The 17,885-nt window shown below is 42.4% G+C and overlaps 1 protein-coding gene across 1 annotated transcript in view; it reads left to right on the forward strand.

Moving 5' to 3' along the window:
* CHUK (component of inhibitor of nuclear factor kappa B kinase complex) overlaps positions 1 to 17,885 on the forward strand; it is a 31,847-nt gene that overhangs the window by 5,462 nt on the left and 8,500 nt on the right. The window contains exons 5-15 of the mRNA XM_035329837.1: positions 537 to 625; positions 1,293 to 1,382; positions 1,563 to 1,687; positions 2,696 to 2,803; positions 5,728 to 5,863; positions 6,857 to 7,051; positions 7,371 to 7,473; positions 8,533 to 8,656; positions 9,873 to 10,024; positions 11,144 to 11,205; positions 14,635 to 14,744. Of these exons, the coding sequence (XP_035185728.1) occupies positions 537 to 625; positions 1,293 to 1,382; positions 1,563 to 1,687; positions 2,696 to 2,803; positions 5,728 to 5,863; positions 6,857 to 7,051; positions 7,371 to 7,473; positions 8,533 to 8,656; positions 9,873 to 10,024; positions 11,144 to 11,205; positions 14,635 to 14,744 (1,294 nt within the window). The remainder of the gene's footprint in view (positions 1 to 536; positions 626 to 1,292; positions 1,383 to 1,562; positions 1,688 to 2,695; positions 2,804 to 5,727; positions 5,864 to 6,856; positions 7,052 to 7,370; positions 7,474 to 8,532; positions 8,657 to 9,872; positions 10,025 to 11,143; positions 11,206 to 14,634; positions 14,745 to 17,885) is intronic.

Genomic DNA, 17,885 nt, shown 5'->3' on the forward strand with positions numbered 1-17,885 from the left:
ACTGGCAGTACTTCTAGGTCAGAAGAAAGCTGGACTTGTTTCATTTACATAATGAATGTCAATGCTTTCTTACAACAATATTTTGCATAATGTCTTAAAAGTGTAAATAGGCCTTCTCATTATCTTGTCTTAATTTACCAATGTCTTAGAACAGAGAACATGTAGAGAGGTTTCAGGCAGTCTGCACGTTTTAGAGACCTCTTTCTTGTCTGCATGTCATGGTTCATTTTGTAATTGTACAGTTTGAAAAGAATTTATCTCCCCTCTCTCACACTTAAGGCAAGGGATTTGACCTGTGGTTATACCACAAGATCTAAACCCCACAATGGCCTCCTTTTTTGCAGGGCAGGGGAGCAGGGCCTGTTTAGTCCTGTATCCATACACTTAAAGCTTACAAATCTAAGTCAAGTTCTTAGTGATGATTTTAAATGAAAATGTGCTGCTGTCAACCCTAAAATCAGAGACATTAGATTTTTATTAACAATGTCTTTAATCAGTGTGTTTTTTTTTTCTCTTAAATCACACATGTCTTTCAGGGTCTGGTATCCAGTATTTGCATGAAAACAAAATTATACACAGAGATTTAAAGCCTGAAAACATTGTTCTACAGGATGAAGGTGGGAAGGTAGGTCAGGTGGCCTCTGTCAGCAGTGTTCCAGCTGTCATTTCTAGAAATTGTCAGCATCTTTGTTTCGCCTGAGAGAAGTAAAAGAGAGCAGGTACTTTCTGGCATTGAACTGGGCTGAAAACTCAACTCTGAATTTGTGAAAAGTTCACATCTTCTTGGAGAATCAAATCCTATTTTGCTTATTCTGAAAACCATGTCAATCAACTTTTGCTTCCATTCAAGAACCTTTCATGCAACAGAATATGAATGGTAAGAGATTGTAGCCTATGATAACGGTACATTTGTGGGGCTGACAGTTGCATGTACAGTCAAACTAGTTCAAATAGAAAACCTAGGGGATTTTTTAATAAAAAGGTTTTCTTTATTGTTACTGTTTTAATAAATAATTTAAAATGCCAAGACAGAAAGCTAGATACAGCAAACCTATAACTGGCCAAGCTCTATAAATAGACTCTAAGCTAAGTTAGGTGAATGAGGCCAGCTTACATGGTGAAACAGCAGGCTTTAACACTGTGTCACATTTCAGTGTTTCACCATGGACTTTTTCTGGAATTTCTGTTCTCTTCCCCCCTTCTTAGCTGCATGCTTTGAATGTCACTGAACAGGTTTGGTTTTGTTTGATTGTTTTGTTTGTTGTTTGATGAACTGTTTAAACTGCTTTCAGATTGTTCACAAAATAATAGACTTGGGTTATGCAAAGGACCTGGATCAAGGAAGTTTATGCACTTCATTTGTTGGAACATTGCAATATTTGGTAAGATGGGGGGTGATGTATACAAATACTTTGTTATTACCACATTTCATAGAATCATGGAAGCATGTGTCAGAACCTGCACAGCCTCCAGCTGGCACCGGGGCTGGCACCAGCTCTAGGTCATGGCGGCTGTGGCCTGAAAACACTGCTTTCAAAATGTCTTTTTATGCTGTTTTCTAGGCTCCTGAACTCTTTGAGAACAAATCCTACTCTGTTACTGTTGATTACTGGAGCTTTGGAACGATGGTGTTTGAGTGCATTGCAGGATTTCGACCTTTCTTACATAATTTACAGCCATTCACCTGGTAAGACATTCTCAAGAGGACCTAACGTCTGTTGTGTGTAATGAGGGGACTGTGTGAACCAGAATGACTGATTGATTGTCGGTTGCATGGTGAGGCTGTTGGTCTGTTCAGCTTTGCAGAAGCAGGTGTTTCTTCCATGGCATCAATGATGATTCAATTGGCTATTTATACATACTGTCATAGGTGCTGATTACCTCATGTGATAGCCTCTGGGTATAGCAGTTCTTTCAAAAGGGAAATTTGAATCAAAAAGATAAATTATAAACCAGTTGGTTAAATGATGGTGCATTGAGACAGCACCAGTGACGGAAAAAATTCAGGTATGGGGGGGGGAGTCATACAGTCCTATATTCACCTAGGCTGTGAGGTTACTTATGTTTTAGCAAAAAATAACACACACAACACACACCAGCCAATGTGTTCTGTAGTAAACACATAGGATGTGCTTTTAAATAACTTTACAAAAATGAGGACTAAACGACTTTAACCTGCATGTGGAAGTTTCTTCTTGCTCTTTGATAGCTACAACAAGGGGCAGAGATGCTTATTTATGTATTTCCACTTCTTACCTTGCAATATCAGTACTGTATGTAAGCCAGGTATTTAAAAGGGTGATTCTGCAACAGAACAAACATTATTTTATTATTTTAGTAATTTGGTATTAGTCCCGCTTTTTCCAACATATGGAAAACTTGCCCTGGGGTCAGTGAATGGTTACCTGTTGATCCTTTTGTTTAATGCTCTTCAGATGTCCTTGCACGCAGGTGTGAAAATGTTTCCAGAGGCAGAGATAATTTCAAGGGTTCATTTCTTCCTCTTGGAGATAGTTGTTCTAGGTGGATTATTTGGAATTGTCTTCTTTGCCCTGAAAGAACAGTTTATTCTAAAGTTACTATAATTTGGCACTTCCTGATGATGCCAAATTTAACTTGTCCCTTTACAAAAGTAAAACTGTTACTAAAAGTAAAATTGTAAGTAAAATTGTTGTATCCACAAATTATTTTCTAGGCACGAAAAAATCAAGAAGAAGGATCCAAAGCACATATTTGCTTTCGAAGAGATGAATGGGGAAGTTCGCTTTAGTACTCATTTGCCACAGCCTCACAGTGTCTGTGGGTAAGTGTGATGATGTGATTACAAGTGATAATTTTTGGCTTGCCTTTTAAACAGAAGGGTCCTTCTTTCTTCTAAACACTGTTTGAGCCCTCAGGCAAGCTACCGTTTGCAGTTAAGTAATAGGGTATGGGAAACATAAGCCCCATTTTTAATAAGGGAAAGAAGGAAGACTAGGGGAACTACAGGCCAGTCAGTGTTATCTGTGTGCCCAGCAATATCATGGAGAAGATCCTCCTGGAAACTCTGCTAAGGCACATGGAAAACAATGAGGTGATTGGTGACAGCCTACATGACTTCACTAAGGGCAGATTGTGCCTAACAAATCTGGTGGCCTGCTGTGATGGGGTGTCCTGGTTTCACCTAGGATAGAGTTAACTTTCCTCCTAGTAGTTGGTATGGTGCTCTGTTTGGGATTTAGGATGAGAATAATGTTGATATCACACTGATGTTTTAATTGTTGCAGAGCAGTGCTTACACTAAGCCAAGGACTTTTCAGCTTCTCACACTGTCCTGCAAGCAGGCAGGCCAGGGGTTCAGCAGGAGCTGGGAGGGGACAGAACCAAGCTGGCCAAAGGGGTATTCCATACCATCTGACAGCATGCTGAACAATTAATACGGGAGGACTGGCCAGGGTGGGGGGACTGGCTGCTCGGGGATAGGCTGGGCATCGATAAGCAGGTGGTGTGGTTCTTAGTTGCTGCTCAGGTTAAACCACAACATGGGGTTACAGCATTGGTGAATAGGGGAAGAGCAGCTGACATCATCTACCTGGACTTGTGCAAACCGTTTGACACTGTCCCCCATGATATCCTTCTCTCTAAATTGGAGAGACATGGATTTGACGGATAGACTACTCGGTGGGTAAGGAGTTGGCTGGGTGGTTGCATTCAAAGAGTTGCAGTCAACGGCTCATTGTCGAGGTGGAGAACAGTGACGAGTGGTGTTCCTCATGTGTTGGTGTTGGGAGTGGTGCTGTTTGACGTATTTGTCTGTGACATGGACAGTGAGATCAAGTGCACCCTCAGCAAGTTTGCTGATGACACCAGTTGACACACTGGAGGGAAGGGAAGGGATGCCGTCCAGAGGGACCTGGGCAGGCTGAAGTGAGCCCTTGTGAACTTCATGAGGTTCAACAAGGCCAAGCGTAAGGTCCTGCACCTGGGCTGGGACAAACCCAAGCCCAAATCTAAGCTGGGCAGGCAGTGGATTGAGAGCAGCTCTAAGGAGAAGGACCTGGGAGTGTTGGTTGATGAGAAGCTCAACAAGAGCCAGCAATGTGTACTTGCAGCCCAGAAAGCCAGCCATACCCTGGGCTGCACCAACAGCAGTGTGGGCAGCAGGGAGAGGAAGGGGATTGTCCCCCTCTACTCTGCTTTTGTGAGACCCCACCTGGAGCCCTGTGTTCAGCTCTGGGGCCCTCACAACAAGAAGGGCATGCAGGGACCTATTAGGGCGAGTCCAGAGGGGACCACAAGGATCGTCAAAGGGCTGGAGCACCTCTGTTACAGAGACAGGCTGAGGCAGTTGGGATTGTTCAGCCTGGGGAAGGCTCTGGGGAGACCGTACAGCAGCCTTCCAGTACCTAAAGGTGGTCTACAGGAAAGCTGGAGAGGGACTCTTTGTCAGGAAGTGTAGTGATAGGACAAGGCAAAATGGCTTTAAACTAAGAGAGCGTAGGTTTAGATTAGATGTTAGGGAGAAATTACTCCCTGTGAGGGTGGTGGGACACTGGCATAGGCTGCCCAGAGAAGCTGTGGATGCCCTACCCCAGCAGTGCCCAAGACCAGGTTGGGTGGGGCTCTGGGCAGCCTGGGCTGGTGGGAGGTGTCCCTGTGCATGGCAGGACTTGGAAATGGATGGGCTTTAAGTTTCCTTCCAACCCACACCATTCTGTGATTCTATGAATAGTCTATAGCCACACTGGCTCATTTTTGATACTTTGGGCTCTCCAATGAGAGTGGTGGTATAAATGATACGGTAACAGTTCACCTTGCAGCGTGAGCTCTGTCACTGCTTACCACCCATTATCACACGGCCACTGAGTAATATCTACCTGAAAATTTGATAGTATTAAATCTCATAAACCAGGTCTTATACACTTCTAATATAACTTAGTCACAGGTACTTGAATTAGCTGCTCTGTGAAAGCAAAGGCTTCTAGTACTTGTGATGGATAAAAACTGCAGCAAGCCCAGCAAAGGACACAAAGATGGTCAGAGCCTGATGAGCGTATTAAAAAAGAGGTCCCTGAAGCTGGGCTTGTTCAGACTGACAAAGAAGGCAAAGGGGGATCTGATTTTTGTCTCTCACTGTCTAGTGGGACATTACAGAGACAATGGATTCAGACTCTTAACAGGGGGCAAAATGAAAGGACAGAAGGCCACAGTGCAAGTTTCAAAAAGGGAACTGAAATTTTACATAAGAAAAAGTTTCCCCATGCTAGTAATGGATCCATGGGACAGGCCCAGGCAGTGGGAATTCTTCATGCTTATATCCTTGATACGGCCCTGTGCAGCCTGCTGGATCTGTGACACTGGCCCTGCTGGGAGCAATGCCCAGACTGAGACCTCTGGGAGTGCCTCCAACCCAAATTAAGAAGGAAGAATTAAGGATTCTGACCAAGTCAGAAGTCAGACTCAGGTTATTTGTCACTTATCTAGAGACACAAGTGCTAAAGTGCCCAGCAGGTGTAGCACAACTCATTGGCACTGGCAAACTTCTAGGAAAAGTACTGAGGTTGAGAATGAAATATAACTAGAGTTATGTCGTGCTTTGAGCTTTTTGCACTGTATACTATTCTTCGAGATGTTCTTGTAATCTTACTGCTTTTGTAAGACTCTGGTTTCCTAAGTGGGTTTAGCGTGGCAGAATATCTGCCTTCTCTTTCTCGTGACTCTTCTGTTTATGAAATTATTATTGTTTAGTTTAATTGTAGAACCCATGGAAAACTGGTTGCAACTGATGCTGAATTGGGATCCACAACAGAGGGGTGGAGGTTTTGATCCTGAGACCAGTCGTCCAAAGTGTTTTGTAGTAATGGATCACATATTGAATTTGAAGGTGAGCGTAGTTTTATTGGGTTTACTGAAAGCAGAAGACAGAAATTGCATTCATTAGAGCAAGGCTATAATCCTGGCATCATCCAGCTTGTGGGTCATGAGGAATGTTTTTGTTGATATTGGGAAGTGTATATGCAGCCTGTCCAGTACATATTTGAAGGCAAAATATCACCAGTTATATTAATCTCTCTAGAAGAACTGCCTTCCTATTCCTGCCTGTCATCTTAGTAAGGACTCAGCAAGCTCAAGTGATGGTTTAATATTTTCTAATGACTGTTATTTTTGAACACTGTTACTGATACTGTGATTTCCAGGCCCATGTACTACTACGTATAGTAGAGCAGAGATTATATTCATTTGGCTGTTCCCCTCCAAGTAATTTATTGGAGCTTTGCTGCAGTGAGACTAGCTGAGGCAAGTGTGTGCAGAAGCCAGAGGACAGTTTGGTCTGATCTGGAAGGATTCCAGAGGAATTGGAGACAGAAGCAAGAAATGTTGTACCAATAATTGGGACTTGAAAAAAATCTGTATATTGTGATGGGGTTTGGGTCCTACATTCTCCACCCAGATACAGTAAAACTAAAGAAAGCAATGAGAAGATAGGCAGAGGTGTGTAAATACTTCTTTTATATGGAGGAATTAAAAGATGTGAGACTCTCCTTCTTAGGAGCGATGTTGGCCAACATCAGAGACAACAGGACTGAAGATGGCCTTTTTTCTAGCTTGTCGCTATTCTTTTGATGTAATTAAGCTGCGGCATGGCTTATGAAAGCTGTTAGTGGGTTTGATCATAGTTTTTTCTGACATGAAAAGGTAAAGGCCCAGGCTTTTATTTTTTTTGTTATTGGGCTTTTACTTGATTATTGTGGCCATCAAAACTCAAATGATGCCTTTAGCCTAACTTACATTTATTGCTACATGCTCCCTGCAGCACCTTTGTATCCTTTGTCTTTGACAGCCAGTGATTTGTAATTAACTTGTACTCTTTTTACAGATAGTACATATCCTGAATATGACCTCTGCCAAGATTGTTTCATTTCTCTTGCATCCCGAGGAAAGCCTTCATTCCCTTCAGACTCGGATTGAGTATGAAACTGGAATAAGTACTGGTAATCAGGAACTACTCTTGGAAACAGGAATTTGCCTGGACCCCCGGAAGCCTGCTTCCCAATGTGTTATTGATGGCGTAGTAAGAATGAATCCGTTCATTTAATGTATTTCACATTCTCGGGAAATGTAAAATCTTATGAAAGATTAATTGCCTTGTTCTCTTCCCACTGGAGAGTTACTCTATGCAGCATTATTTTCTTTATTGGGTAATGTAAATTAGGTTCCTGTGGTTATACTCTAAATCTTTATTTAAAGTAACTTGCTAGCAAATGGTCCTGTGTTTCTGTAGGATCTATCAAAATGTGTTTTTTTTAAGGCACCAGATGAGTTTCTGTCAACAATAATTAGTTCATATTGTAACCAGGATTTCTCATGTTCATGTTCTTTTTCCTTACCAGAGAGGCTGGGATAGCTATATGGTCTATTTGTTTGACAAAAGCAAAACTGTCTATGATGGACCCTTTGCTTCTCGGAGTCTGTCTGACTGTGTAAATTACATTGGTAAGTAATGCTGGAGGACCCCTTGGACCTGAAAGCATTGCTTCTCACTTAATATGGAAGTAAATTTGCCTTACAGATCCTGGTGTATATCTTGAAGGGCAGCCTCTAGTTCAAAGAGGACTGTTTAAGAACCTGGAGCAGCCTAACAAAGTTTCATCTACAGTACTGTATTTCCACATTTTGTAGATTTAACAAGTCAAAGCATTTATTGCCTGACCTACTAGACCTTTACGAAAGAAAAAACAGTGTCAAAGGACAGAAGACATCTGCAAGGATGCTGCATTTAAAGGAAATGCCTCATGACACATACCAGTTACTGTTAAAGAGATTAATTTTCTTTGGCCTGATTCTGCAGAATTTTCCTGTCTCCTTTTACTGCCACTCAGGTTTATTCTGCGTGTTTGTTTGTTTATTTTCTATATGTTGGACTATTTTATTCTGTTGAATCCCCTTGTATTGCTCTATTCTGCTGAATGTCTTGGGGCTAACGCTTTTTACAACATGCTCATTGATATCCCAGTGTACTGACAGTTCCTCAACTCCATAGGGGAACCCACGTGAATCCTACATCTTTTCCTTAGGTATCTACTTCAGGAATCTAGAGGGAAATGTAAAGAAGATTGGAAGGCAATTTAAGATGAAACATGTCAGGACAGTGACCAATGTCAATTGGTTAAAGAGAGCAACTAAATTTGCTTTGATAGCTTAAGTAAGTGCTTCAGGTAACAGAGTTATTGGATAAAACCAATTGTGGATTCTGCCTTCTGCCATGTTTCATGTGGTGTTAGTCCATGACTTGTAGTGCCAAAAAACAAAATGCTCAAAGAAATCTTAGCTGTGAGTTTAAACACGAGCTACTGCCTGGTCAGTACCTGGGAACTGTAATATGAAAAGCTTATATGTGCTTAAGCATCACCGTGTAACAAATAAGCAGCTCTTACATGTCGTGATCTCTTAGTTCAGGCACCTAAATCAGGAATTGGGAATGGTGTAAGAACTAGGCTCCTTTTCTAGAGTTGTTCTTTCATTTATGTGCAGTCATGTTTTTCTTGCATTCAGTACAGGATAGTAAAATCCAACTGCCAATTCCTCAGCTGCGCAAGGTATGGGCAGAAGCAGTTCACTACGTGATTGGCCTAAAAGAAGATTATAGCAGGCTTTTCCAGGGCCAGAGAGCTGCCATGTAAGTTGTTATTCCTAATTCAGGAGATACAGTATTATATAAGCATGAAGACTGTTTGAATGGAAATGTACATCTCAGGGGAGTTTTGATTACCAAAAATTTTACAGCCCTCTGCTCTTCTGTACTTTTACATTATAAAGCGTATCTGGGCTTGGAAATAGTTCCACTCCATGAATTTTACTGCATAGTTCCTGATGTTGATAATAATTAAAGAAAGTTGAACCTTGAATGTAGTCACAGACTTCCAGAATGACTGAGTTTGGCAGGGACCTCTGGAGGTTATCTGCCCTAACCTCTGCTCAAGCAGCTTCCCCAGGACCACATCCAGACAACTTGGAAGGATCTCCAAGGAGGAGACCCCACAACCTCTCTGGGCAACCTGTGCCAGTGCTCTGTCATCCACGCAGTAAAAAAATTGTTTGCTGATGTTCAGATCGAACTTCATCATGTGTTTTCATTTTTGGCCCATTGCCTCTTGTCCTGTAACTGGGCACCACTGAAATGAGCCTGGCTCAGACTATACCTTCCCTTCAGGTATTTGCACATGCTGATCCTCAGTCAGCCTTCTCTGCTCCAGGCTGAACAGTGTCTGCTCTCTCAGCCCATCCTCATAGGAGGAGAGCTCCAGTCCCTTAATCATCTTTGTTGGACTCTCTGCAGTAACTCCATATCTCTCCTGTCCCGGGGAGAGCAAACCTGGACCCAGCACTCCAGGTGTGATCTCACCACAGCTGAGCAGAAGGGAGGGATCACATCACCTCCCTCAGCCTTCTGGCAGTGCTCCTCCCAACACAGCCCAGGACAGTTGTTTCACAGAATCCATGGAACTGGTGACAGAATCTATGGAACTGTTTGCTACATTTGTAGGTTTTATCCTATGACTGAGTGGCAGAATGGGCACTGTTCTATTATCTCAAATGATAAAAAAGGTTTCATCACTCACATGGAGCCACATGCTACTGGAGCCCATATATGCTAAAAATTGAGTCCACACTGCAAAGACTGTTAAATTGGGGGGGGGGGGGGGGGGGGGGAAGGAGCAGCTTCTGTGGATGTAAGTCTGTGGCCTGACCAAGACTCCCTGTTCCAAAGATCTTAGGCAATTTTTTGCTAACTATGTCTTTCCTTCAGGTGATGGGACAGTTTCTTTGGGCTCTGGCTACATAAGTCCACGTACACTTTTCAACTAACGTGCTGTTCTTGTTTAATTTGTTAGGCTGAGTCTCCTTCGGTATAATGCCAACCTAATCAAAATGAAAAACAATATGGTATCAGCATCTCAGCAACTGAAAGCAAAGCTGGAATTCTTTCGTCAGAGCATTCGCCTTGACCTGGAGAGATACAGTGACCAGATGGCTTATGGCATATGTACGTATTTGTGTAATACTCACCTGAGTTTCTTTTCTGATCCTGTAAAGAATCAGGTTGACTATGAAGGACTGTAGGTAGGAACAGTAGCTTAAAAGAAAATTAATGCAGGAGCTGCCATTCTGTTCTTCAGCATCTTTATGTTTTTGCTGGGAGCAAATGGAAGAGTTTGGCACAAGCAAAGGCAGGAAGATAATAAGTAAAAGATGTCTGCATACCTTCAGGCACAGTGAAACAAGCAGATTGTTCCCCACTAATCATACCAAGCCAAGAAAATGAAGGAAAATTGGGCTCCTGTAGCACATACGGCTCCATGTGAATGATGTCACTTTTTTATCATCTATGTTATATAACACTGCCCATTCTGCCACATACTCAAGTTGTAAGTCTTTGCTATTTATTTTTTCAAAGTTTTACTGATTTGGAATGGTCAGCAGGCATAAAGTGAAGGGCAGAGTTGCTGCATTTGATGTGCAGTAGGAGGGCTACTAACCATCTGTGGCAAAAGAAACCAACATGGTAATTATAACACTGTTTTGAACAGCACTGAAGAGCAATCTTGTGGTGGTTGATATCAGGAGGTAGCACAAGTCAGGTTGAGATATTAGCTAAATAAAAAAAAAAAAAAAAGCCCTAACTGCAGTTTTAGTGTTGTAGAAATGTTTGGATCTTACAAGTATTACTCAGGGGACAGTAGCAAATTATGCATAGTTTGGACATACGGCTAGAAAATGAAACTTGAGTCAAAAATTTTAACTGGTCAGAAGGATGATGATGGAAAATAGAAGTACTCAGTGAACTGGTTTTGTACAGTCTGTGTTTAATCAAATGTGGCAGTTGTTGAGTAATGGTGTTTAAAGACTCAAAGCCATTTTAGACCAGTGATGGCAAACAGTGAAATACTAACAACTAGTTTGCTTCAAGTTAAGGTCAGCTCCGAGTTTCTGTTACATTGTGACTTTGCTGCCTCTCTCTGATCTCTGAGTTTATGGCTCCTGCTTGGAGATTTGGCCTTAATGCTGTTTGTGTTTAAATTCAACAGATAGATGCAAAGTTCAGGTCACACTTTATTTTTGTTATCTATAGCTTTTTATAAGTTAACAAATTTCTTCTCTTAAGCTTCAGAAAAGATGCTCAAAGCATGGAAGGAGATGGAAGAGAAGGCTTCCCAGTGTGCCCAGGTAGGGGATATTAAAGAGGCTTTATTATCTCTCTGTGAAGGAGGATGTGACAGGATCTTTAACTGTCATGTATTGCTTTATCCATTCAGTCTTTTTGATATACTTTATCCTGTGAGAACGAGAAAATCATGGCTACAGGCAGGAGCATTAAAAAGAAACAGTCCTCAGTCACAAGGTTGTTTGGATTTATTGGTTTGAACAAAACAAATGCAAATTTCACCAGACTCAGTTGTCTCTATAGGAGAGTAGACTATAGAGATGTGTTGTTTATTGCAGAGAAGAAATAGAGTTGCTATAGCCAAGTCTTTGTTAGTTTTGTTACACAAAAAAGTTTGCATTGCTGAAGCTGAAAATAGTACCAATCCCTTACTAAACAGTGGTTTCAAAATTGCACTATTTCATTTAGGAGTACAGACATACGTTTGTTTGGATTTTGCAAGTAAATATGCAAATTAGGTTTTGGTAAAAGAAATTAAATCATAGAATCATAGAATATCCTGAGTTGGAAGGGACCCATAAGGATCATCGAGTCCATCTCCTGGCACCACACAGGTCTACCCAAAAATTCAGACCACGTGACTAAGAGCACAGTCCAAAGGCTTCTTCAACTCCAACAGGCTTGGTGTAGTGACTATTTCCCTGGGGAGCCTGTTCCAGTGTGCAACCACCCTCTTGGTGAAGAACCTCTTCCTGATGTCTAGCCTAAACCTCCCCTGCCTCAGCCTGACACCATTCCTGTGGGTCCTATCACTGGTGACTAAAGAGAATAGATCGGCACCTTCACTTCCACTCCTCCTTGTGAGGAAGCTGTAGGCCGTGATGAGGTCTCCCTTCAGCTCCCTCTTTTCCAGGCTGAACAGGCCAAATGATCTCAGCTGCTCCTCATATGTCTTCCCCTCTAGGCCCTTCACCATCTCTGTAGCCCTTCTCTGGACACTCTCCAGCAGTTTCACGTCCTTTTTGTACTGTGGTGCCCAGAACTGCACACAGTACTCGAGGTGAGGCCACACCAGCGCAGATGCGTTCTTAAGAAATTCAGAGTGGAGCTAGAGCTAGTTCTTACTCAGAGTTGTCCTAAAGGATGTCTTCATTTGTGGACAGTTGAGCTGACATAATGGCTTTCTGTTTCTCAGAGAGTTAGTCCTACAAGAAGGTTTAGTTGAATTTATCTACTATTTAGAATTCTTATCTCCATTTTTGAGGAATGAGCATTTTAATTCTACTCCCACTGAAAGCAGCGAGGAGTTGGACTAATTCTGCTTATAGTTCTGTCCAGACCTTAATAGGGAAAGAGTAAACTTCTAGCTATGGGAATTAGGTTCAAAAGTAGGATGAGTGTAAAAGTTTATTGTCAAAGGCTGTTGTTTCTTCTTTTCTAATGGAAGCTGCAGCTTCCTTCCAGGCATACCCACCTGTTCCTCTGGGGGCTCTCCACGGGCTGCAGCATGGATGTCTGCTCTGACATGGTCCTCCATGGGCTGCAGGGAAACATCTGCTTTGGTGCCTGGAGCACCTCCTTCCCTCCTTCTTGGTGTCTGCAGGGCTGCTTCTCTCATACTTTTCTCACTCCTCTATCACTGCTGTTGCACAGTATTTTTTGCTCTTCCTTAAATAGGTTATGACAGCACCACTGATAGCATCTCTACTTTGCCCAGCTGCAAGTACCTTTTGAAGCCAGCTGGAACTGGCTCTGTCCAGGATGGGAGCAGCTCCTGGTCTCTGCACAGAGGCCACTCCTACAGCCCCGTGCTACCAAAACTTTGTCATGTAAACCCAATACAGTTCCTTTTAGAAAGCAAGAAAGATAAAATGGAAGCTGCTTCTAGCAGAATAATTCAAAGCTGTTGATGGCTGTTTCCAGAAAACCAAGAGCATCAACATTTGTTTGCTTTGCAGAGTATCAGAAATATGTTCTGTCTTCAAGCTGTGTAGTCCAATAAGCAGTCACACCACATAACATTTATCAGGAATGGAAAATATTTTACCATGTAATATACAGTGGTATCTTAGACTATGTAGAGGGCACCTTAACTTCTGTGAGACACAGTATGTGTAGTGAGCCACGGTGCTCCAGATAGAGACTCTGACAACAGGGTTTACTTCACATTTTTCTCACAATCTGATTCTCTTTTGACTGTATGTGACTTCTCTTCTTGGTTTGTTCTTTAGTTTCAAGATGTCGTTTTCTGGTCAAGGGGTCACATCCCACTTATACAGCCTCACACCAAGTACTTCTGCAGCTTCAGCACCAAGTACATCCTAGAAAATATTCCTGCAGATCCTACAGCCCTGAGTCAGAAAGAAAAAGCTGAAATATCCCAAAATACTTTCTCAGGAAGGCAGTTTCTTCGCCACACAGTTGTATTGTGTGATCAGTGCCCAGTCCATGGTACAAAGATGTTAGCCTGTGTCTCTACCATGCTACCGGAGATCTCTGGTGCATGTCAGGCACCACTTGGCTAGTCCTCTTGCTCAGGAATTTTGTTGATGAAAGCCTGACCCATATGGAACATTGTGGTGGTTTTGACGTAATTCCTGACTCTAAGGACTGAAGTTACACTACTGGGATCAAGCAAGACATATTTTCTATTAATACAGATCATTTCCTCTCTGCAATAACACAGGAATTTGTGCGATATTTCCATTCTGTTACCTGAACAGAAACACTTCCCTAAAGCTATTTTTTTTTTTCCAGGAGGAACCTGCTGATATAGAACTGTGTGATGTATATACATATATATATGTATGTATATATATATATGACTTTAAAAAGATGTGATGTTTAGAAAATGCACTTTCTAATGCATGTAAGCCAAGAGCACAACTTTTTCAAATGCCTACTTCTTAATGTAAAGCTGTCCTTTATAAATGCAACTTGTCGTATATCCCAGGTTCTAGCTGTCCTCCATTTATTTATTTGTAGCCTCTGGGAGAAACTGGTTGAGGGACAGAGGCAGGCGCACAGACAGTGTTTCCTATTTACCCGCAGTGGGGGGCTTGGTATGAGGTTGGTACCTTGTTTCGAGGAAGTTGTGAAACACTAGAAATATATCAGACCAAAATACAGATTTATTTTACCCCACCAGCATATGGAGGCGTAAAATAAATGTGAGAACATAATTCATTCTGTAAGAGCAGGGGAAAAATTCTCCATTGCTGGAACATTTGTAGAGACAGAGTGTGTGTGAAGTGTGCATCTTAAAGCGCTGTGATTTATATAGAAGTTGTTTTTTTCTCATCCAGTGTGATTGTCAGAGATGTGGATGTAGGTGATACCATCACTGAGAAGGTACTAATAGTGACCTCAGTTATTACAGCAGTAGCCATGTTGAAGAGCCTTTGTCTCCTGAAGTCTGCCTGTTACCCAAATCTGTATTCTGGAAATTTATATCTCCTTCAGTTTGATTTGCAGCTACGTTTCCTCATTAGGCTGAAGATATCGGATATCTAGATGAACAGATCATGGCTCTGCATACAGAGATTGTGGAACTTCAGAAGAGTCCATACGCAAGACGCCAAGGAGAAGTCATGGAGAGTCTGTAAGTCCTTTGCTTGCTGTTTTTGTTGTACATGAATGGATTTTGTGGACTTTGAGCATTATTTTTTGTCTTTTGTAATGGCTGTTCTGTCAGCACTTTAGAAATGCACTCCTAACTTTTTTTGCAAACTGAGTATACAAAGTAGCTTTGCAATCAGTTTAAGATCATTCTGCTGGTAAGAGGGGAAAGTCCCACTTTCTGTGGCATATGCTCCTCCTTCCTCTTGAAGATCAACTGATCAGTTAGCAACATAGTAAGGCAGATTGACATTGATCTGTCAGAAAGCTCGATGTCCAAGAAAGATTAGCATTCAGTCACAGGAGCAAACTTACCTAGCTTATCTAACTTAATTGCAGCCACACAATAACTAGACTTGGGGAACTGTAGAGAACACAGCTGGAGAGAGAACAGGATGCTTTTCTGTCATTGACTACAAGACTTCATCTAAGAATAGGATGGGCCTGAGATACTCATATCTTGGTCTCAAATTAAAAATGCAGAGGATTTTTTTCTGGCACTGGGGAAGAGTGAATTTACAGTGTTTCATGAGAGAATTAGGAGTTCATTGTAAAATCATGTTAAGTATCTTAAGTATGATTTCAGAGCAAGCATAAATAAAAACTCATGAATACTTTAATATTTTGGAACTCGAGTATTTATTTTTTTAAAAGCATTAAAATATGAAAGAGTGAACAGATACTACTGATGTTAAGAAATGCTAGGAAGCAATTATCATAGTTCAAGCTGTTGTTGAGAGCACAGCTGACAGTTATAAAAGAGAGGGGTCAAATAACCACCAAGGTTATCTGTTAATTTAACCTATATTCAGTATTCTGAGTGGAAACATGCCTTGCAGGGCAAGCAGGCGATCAGGCCTAGTCAGCATGGGTTTATGAAGGGCAGGTCCTGCTTAACGAACCTGATCTCCTTCTATGACAAGGTGACACGCTTAGTGGATGAGGGAAAGGTTGTGGATGTGGTCTACCTTGACTTCAGTAAGGCATTTGACACCGTTCCCCACAGCATTCTCCTCAGGAAACTGGCTGCTCATGGCTTGGACTGGCGTACACTTCGTTGGGTTAAGAGCTGGCTGGATGGCCGGGCCCAGAGAGTTGTGGTGAATGGAATCAAATCCAGTTGGAGGCCGGTCACTAGTGGAGTCCCCCAGGGCTCGGTACTGGGGCCAGTTCTCTTTAACATCTTCATTGATGATCTGGACAAGGGGATCGAGTGCACCCTCAGCAAGTTTGTAGACGACACCAAGTTAGGTCCATGTGTCGATCTGCTCGAGGGTAGGAAGGCTCTGCAGGAGGATCTGGATAGGCTGGACCAATGGGCCGAGGCCATCGGTATGAAGTTCAACAAGGCCAAGTGCCGGGTCCTGCACCTGGGGCACAACAACCCCAAACAGCGCTGCAGGCTGGGAGATGTGTGGTTAGAAAGCTGCCTGGCAGAGAAGGACCTGGGAGTGATAGTGGACAGTCGGCTGAATATGAGCCAGCAGTGTGCTCAGGCGGCCAAGAAGGCCAACAGCATCCTGGCTTGCATAAGAAACAGCGTGGCCAGCAGGTCCAGGGAAGTGATTGTCCCCCTGTACTCGGCTCTGGTGAGGCCGCACCTCGAGTACTGTGTTCAGTTTTTAGCCCCTCGCTACAAGAAGGACATCGAGGTGCTTGAGCGGGCCCAGAGAAGGGCTACGAAGCTGGTGAAGGGTCTGGAGAACAAGTCTTATGAGGAGCGGCTGAGGGAGCTGGGACTGTTTAGCCTGGAGAAGAGGAGGCTCAGGGGTGACCTTATTGCACTCTACAGGTACCTCAAGGAAGGCTGTAGCGAGGTGGCGGTTGGTCTATTCTCCCACGTGCCTGGTGACAGGACGAGGGGGAATGGGCTAAAGTTGCGCCAGGGGAGGTTTAGGTTGGATATTAGGAAGAACTTCTTTACTGAACGGGTTGTTAGTCACTGGAATAGGCTGCCCAGGGAAGTGGTGGAGTCACCATCCCTGGAGGTCTTTAAAAGACGTTTAGATGTAGAGCTTAGGGATATGGTTTAGTGGAAGATTTGTTAGCATTAGGTAGGAGGTTGGACTCGGTGATCTTGGAGGTCTCTTCCAACCTAGACTATTCTGTGATTCTGTTTGGCATGTTCTCCCCTGCAGAGCTAGATTGGATAAAGTTTACTTTTTGTCAGGGGAGGAAGTGCTGGAAGGGAGAAGCCACCTCTTGCAGCAGTAGCCCATATTCAGATAAGCTTAAACTAATGAATGTGCCTCCTAAAATGTTGTTTTCAGTACTTGGACCATGCAAGGCTGCATCAGCTTTTTCAGGGTGCTTAAAGCATGCCATAAGCTGTTGATTGTGCTAGTCTAACGCTATGAAGATGAAGTTCTGCACTGCTGTTTTTAATGAGGAGTGGAACAATTTGGGTCTCATGATCTTTATTTTTTTTCAGGGTGTAGCAAAGCATACCACAGAGCATCAGCTTAAGATTTGATACATCCACAAGATGCACATGGATCCTGTGTGATGCATCAAACTGGATGTACACTGGATGCTAACCTCTTTTTCCCTGTTCAGCAGGAGAAAAGAGCACCTCTTCTCTATCTTTGCCTTATGCATGAGTCACAAGACAGATGTGCTAGAAATTATGTACATGAGAATAAACTTGCGTAATGTCTTGGAACCATATTGGGGTGATCTAGGGGCAGTTAAGGAAAGAGGCCTGGTGAGAGCCTAAGTGCAGTGTCAAAACTGGTTAAACTGATTGTTTGTGACAAACTTTTTATTTAGAAGTGAAGATATGTTCAAAGGTAGAAGCTTCAGTATTTGGCTTCTTTTGAAATATTTAAGAGAAAGAACATAGACTTGATGGGAAGTTGAAAAACACTATTGTCCTATTGTTTTTGATATGGCTGTCTTTCTGTTTGCAGAATTTCACTGTAAAATTGACCAGGCAAAGTAAGCAGAACAGGAACAAGAATTTTCCAGGCAGTTGTGCAGAAGTACCTATAGTTGAAAATTAAGTTTCACAATTAAAGGTACTATAGAATTAATACACATCTGAGCCACATGAAAATTTGACACTGAAAATAACCTCCGGATAGTGTGGTTGTCTCAGAAGAAAATGCGCATAATCACAGGAAAA

The sequence above is a fragment of the Oxyura jamaicensis genome, chromosome 6 (genome assembly GCF_011077185.1).
Source record: "Oxyura jamaicensis isolate SHBP4307 breed ruddy duck chromosome 6, BPBGC_Ojam_1.0, whole genome shotgun sequence".
Taxonomy (NCBI): Eukaryota; Metazoa; Chordata; class Aves; order Anseriformes; family Anatidae; genus Oxyura; species Oxyura jamaicensis.